The sequence below is a fragment of the Acyrthosiphon pisum genome, unplaced genomic scaffold (genome assembly GCF_005508785.2).
Source record: "Acyrthosiphon pisum isolate AL4f unplaced genomic scaffold, pea_aphid_22Mar2018_4r6ur Scaffold_8401;HRSCAF=8988, whole genome shotgun sequence".
Taxonomy (NCBI): domain Eukaryota; kingdom Metazoa; phylum Arthropoda; class Insecta; order Hemiptera; family Aphididae; genus Acyrthosiphon; species Acyrthosiphon pisum.
In genome coordinates, this window is record NW_021778369.1 from 1,388 (window position 1) to 7,113 (window position 5,726).

General features: G+C 28.7%; 1 protein-coding gene across 1 annotated transcript; it reads right to left on the reverse strand.

Moving 5' to 3' along the window:
• Positions 1-615: 615 nt before the first annotated feature.
• On the reverse strand, positions 616-2,518 carry LOC100159485 (uncharacterized protein). The gene is given in 3 exon segments (NM_001162598.2): positions 616-788; positions 979-1,322; positions 2,363-2,518. Coding segments are annotated over 3 exon segments (444 nt in total). The 5' UTR covers positions 2,420-2,518; the 3' UTR covers positions 616-745.
• Positions 2,519-5,726: the final 3,208 nt, after the last annotated feature.

Consider the following 5,726-nt stretch of genomic DNA (forward strand, 5'->3'; position numbering starts at 1 on the left):
AGTTTATTACATCAGCATTTGGGTAATTGTGTAGTTTCAAGTGGTAAGCGAATGCTATAACTTATAATAGGTACTATACAGTGATTTCGTTCTGTTCTTTTTAATGAGTATAGTTACTTATTATATTTTCAACTAGTTCCTGATTAGCAGTAATTTTATTTTTTTTTGGTGGTGGGGGGGGGGGGGGTGAGGAGGGGGCCGGTGGTTTAAAAAGTGTATGACTATCGGTTATCTGAATAATACTATTTTTGGTTTCTTCTACAATACCTAACTATATAATTACTATAATATAAAAATTGGATATACAAATATACTATAGTAGGAACCTACCTAATAGTTATTTCTTGTTTATCGTTTTTATTTTGTTGTTTTCTCAATATTGAAATGTGCTATTAATTTAACTTAAATTTTTTAATTTTCAATTTATATACATCATTACATACCTCCTATATTTAGATATTTATGATATTATTATATTAATATAAATCATAAATGTAATTATTTCATGTACCTATATACGTCAAAGTTAATAACATCGTATATGTAGGACATTGTATAGTATAAGTATAACCGTATATGTAACCACGTTATGTATTGTAATACAAATAAATTTGAAATAAAATTACTTGTGTATATTTTTTAGGTACATGGTTATCATTATTTTATAAAATATAATATAATTTTCCATTAAACTGTGATTCCGCGTGGTCATATTCATACATTTTAAATACACCGCTCTGTGTTTTCAAACGTATTCAATTCTCATATTTGAAAATCCAGGAAATAATCTGCGTAAAAACATGTCCAAATGAGCAAAAAATATTTTATAATACATGCAGTTGGCAAATAAATAGGTATTCAAAAAATAATAATAATTTAGTTTAATAAACAATATTTTGTAGAAATTACCATTATTTTGAGACTGTCAAAAATTAGGTTGTGTAAAATGGTAATAATTGAATTTGATTTTATTCATACCTGCTGAAATGTTCAAAAAAATTTTTCTCATCCATCGCTGGGAAAGTGCTATAATACGATGTACTCAAATGCCCAGCAGGATGCGTGATTGCGCCGTTTGCTGCATTATTTTGTAATCGTTGTTTTCTATCCAAATTCTGATTTTTAGGCGAATTTTTATTATTTGTATTTGCTTTTTGATATTTTTTTATTGGTTGTGGTTCGTTCGTTTTGAACACATTTTGCCCGTCACTCGACACTGATTGGGTGAGAACATTGTCATCGGTCATTATGGATCCTTTTTTGTGGTTAAACTCGAACGGCAAATCTGAATCGGGCATTCTTGCGGCGGTCGAAGTAGGAGCCTACACACAAATTAAAAACGAATAGGTTTTGTGTAAATGTGCTTGCAATACTTAGTAGGTATATTCATTATTTAGATTAAATTCTTACTATTAGTTTATATTTTATTGTATTAAAACTTATAAAGTGTATTACTTAAAGCGAATTTTTATAATAAGACAATTTATATGCAATGTGAACATCGTACTATATAATACATTTACAATATACATTAAACCTATACTCAATCATAGCAGGGGTGGTTCCAGGGGGGGCCCTAGGGACCACCCCCCATAGCCCAAAACCCGTATTTCTAAAAATATATTTAATATAATATATTTCTAAAAATTGTTGTTTTTTAGGTATTTGTTATTATAAGTTTTGTGAAAATTATAACTATTACCCCCCCCCCCCCCAAACCTTCACTCACTATATATTTAGACAAAATAGGTAAAATCAATAGAATAGTTAATTTTGGTTCCATAAATTATTTGGGAAGAAGTACCATCTAGAAAGAAGTACCGTCTATTTTTAGTATAGTTACACATTAACTTTAAACTGTCTTGTTTTTTAATTAATTTAATATTTATTATATTTTAAATAATATTATTATATAACTTTTAAAATAATTTTCTATTTTATTTAAATATATAGGTAAGTATATATAATATATATAATAAATATGTACATAAATTATGTGAGTACCTACTGTATAGTTACTACCTACATTAATTTAATTTTATATATTGTATAAAATAATGTAACTGGTGAAATTTACATTTTTTTCGGGTATTAAAAGAGTATCGGTGGAATTCACATGCACCCCAAATTTAATATAGGTAGTCAATTCAAAAATTGTTAGACAATAATGTAAACTGTATATTATAGTGTATACCTATATAAACCTATTGATTATTTTATGTACGAACAACTAATTCCCAGGGTGCCTTTAAAATATTTAAAAAAATATTTTGGAATAAAAGTTATCTAAATATACGTTTGAGAGGGATTTAGTCAACTCTTCCCCCTCCTATAAATATGTATAATGTTATAATTTACTCACAAACGAATGTAGCAAAAGACAACCGAACAACGCAGCTACCAATGTAATCGTCGTCATCGCGTGTATAATAATAATAATAATTAATAAGTAATTATTATGATTATGTATACAATTATTGATGAATTATCGATGGGCAGTCGGTACCAGCTATTGCAGTCTACAAGTATACTCGTACAGCACCTTTTATATGTGTGCCACTCGCATAAAACGATGTCGTGTGCGAAGGTGTATGACGAGATCAGACTTTAATCGTTTTAACTCGACAGTTGGATGTAGTTTGTACTTGGCCAATACTCAAATAGAAAATTAACAAAAGGTAAATAAAAAACAGTCGGTAAACATCAAATTACAATATCCAAGTACAGATACCTAACTAGCGACTATTCATATATATTACACGTGTCAATAATGTTAAATACATATTTAATAATATGTAGATACTTACCCACTTGTTTGATGATTTCATTAACGTGCGTTAAATCGTTTGGCTGTATTATAATTTATGTAATGCAGTTCTTGTAATTATATTCCTGCTACGACCTGTATTATAATTGGTAGGTATTACATACCTACCTATGTTTAAGTTTATTTCTATAGGTAAATACAAATTCGTGTCATATTTGCCTCTTCGAATAGGTACCTATACTGTGACAATAAGGTGTACCTACCCATTATGTTTGAACGACAAAACTATTGTTGGTTTAATAACATATTAACAAGTATGTAGAGTTATAGGTATGCACTTCGAGCAGTTATTAATTACATTTGGTATAGGCGATGTATATATCCATACCTACCTACCTGTTTTTTTTTTATTCGCGACATTTTAAATAATTCATAATGATATAATTTTATTTATTTGGGCGGGTGCACTCTAATGCATTGAAAAAAAAAATGTCATAATCCACTGCATTTAGTGTACTGCATGCCCACTGCAATACCCGTAGGCCACCTGCTTTGGTGTGCGCCAGGTCTCGATTCGCCTTAGGGTTGATTAAACACAACTCACAAGTTTTCACATGCATTTGACATCCAAAACTATAACAAGAGCCCTACTTGAATTTTGTGGCCTGGGACTAATTTATTGGTGGGGTCTTTTAACTTGAATTATAAATTCAGTTGTTATGGTATATCGTTATTTTATATTAAATTTATTTAAGAGTGCCAGGAGCTGCAGCTCCCTGCCCCCCTAAGTAGTGTCCTGACTATAGCTTGTCGTACCCACATTTAGTGCTGTTCTTTACTAACGCACCCGCGTAAGTCAGATGCAGCATATGCGTCGTCCTCTAAGGTTCTAACTTTTATTATTGTGGATCTATAGTGTTAGGGACCATATATTATTTTACTTAAACCATTATTTTAATTACTGAAAATAGTTCTTATTCGACGAACACATTAAAGTATAATTAATTATAAAACAATAATCAGCCATGAACAACACTTGTTAAGTTTTAACTTCACAATCTTAAATTATCTAAAATTAGAGTGAATTGACCTCTTACCAAATTTAAAGGTAAGATTATTATCTAGACAAGTTCATGGCATTTTTTATTATATTTTAATTTTAAAGCGAGTTATGAGTATTTTAAGATGTACAATGTACAGTTTTACATTTACAATTTTAAAATACTCTTAACTCGCTTCAAAATTAAAATATAATAAAAAAAAAGCCGATGAAATTGCCTAGACAATAATCTTAGCTTTAAATGTTATAAGAGGTCAATTCACTATAATTTATAAACTAACGGAGCTACACGTGTTTTGCTGAGCGTACAATTTGGTATGTTACGCACTTGTAAGACAGAGACAACATAATATTATATGCGAGTGAGGCGTCCTCTTAAGTCTATTTCTTGACGACCATTTTGATTTAATAATTGGAAATATATTCTTATGATTTTGTTGTATACTCCGTACCACGATGTAGAGAAGATAAGGTAATAGATATTACTTGTAAATATTCTGGTTGACAATTTCAACGGCACTTTGATGGTACCGCAGTAAATAACGACACCTGGGTGCCTGTTTTTCCTTTTTATTGAATGTAAAACACGAGGAAGAGAGGATTTTCTTTGCAAAATAATATAAGATTGTGAAGTTAATACTTAACAAGAGTTGTACCTGACAGATTATTGTTTTTTAATTAATACTCCAATATGTTCGTTGAATGAGAACTATTATCAGTTATTAAAATAATGACATGACTAGTATTTACATTTTATTAAAATTTATATACAACAATCAGTCAGTCAGAAGTCAGGGCACATTCGATTATATAATATTAAGGGCTCATATAAAGTACTGGCTAAAAAACTTACTGCTAAAAGTGCTTATTTTGTTTGGACCTTGTATTACCTAATTAAATCTAGTGGGAGCCCCCCTAAATCCAGCCTTGATTATAGAGCTTAGTAATACTAAAAAAATCAATAACTACCTACCTAATTAATTAATAAATAAACATTTTTTACATGTACCTTGAATAATTATTATTTTTAATAATTAAAATAATGAAAATCTAACAGTTAAGTAAGTATAAATAATTATCTAAAAATCAAATCATATTGAGTAGGTATAATAATATAGCATTATAAAATTAAAATAAAAAATACAATTTTTTAACAGTCATTAGTCAGGTACATGATTATTATTTATATTATAAAAATTATAATTTTGATTCCTTGGCTAGATTTTTTTGTTTTTTTATTTGTTTCTCTAGTTATGTTTTCTATAGTACATGCACAATGCATCCTACATGTAATAGTTTTGGTCAAATATTTTGGAAGACCTGGTAAAATTGTTGTTATTGCCACTGATTTTAAAATTGGAGTAGTTCTTTCTAATTTTTCTACTACATCTAAATTTATCTTAAGAGGATGTCAGCGCACTATTCATTTTCTCTCTCTGGCCCACGCGCAACATAGACAAAACGCATTTACGCATCATTTTTTCTATGCGTTTCAGTAATCTTGGAGTAAAGTCATCTATTACAAAAAAGATAGAGAATAATATTTTTGAGTGAATGAAATATTGATTTTATATTTTATTATTATTTGACTTTGTATTCCACTTTCAAAATAAATAAAAAAATGTTGTAAATTTAAATGATGTTTAAATTGTTTTGAGACAATATTTAGACAAATCGCTATGTCATTCCCTCAAAAGTATTATTCTCTATCTTTTTTGTGAGGGTGACTTTACTCTAAGATTACTTAAACACATGATTTTGCGTAAATGCATTTTGTCTATGTTGCGTGTGAGCCAGAGAGAGAAAACAAATATAGCTAGTTATAATTATAATTATATTAAAATATATCAATAACTTATTGAAAAATAAATATAATAATAGTTGAAAATTGTATTTATT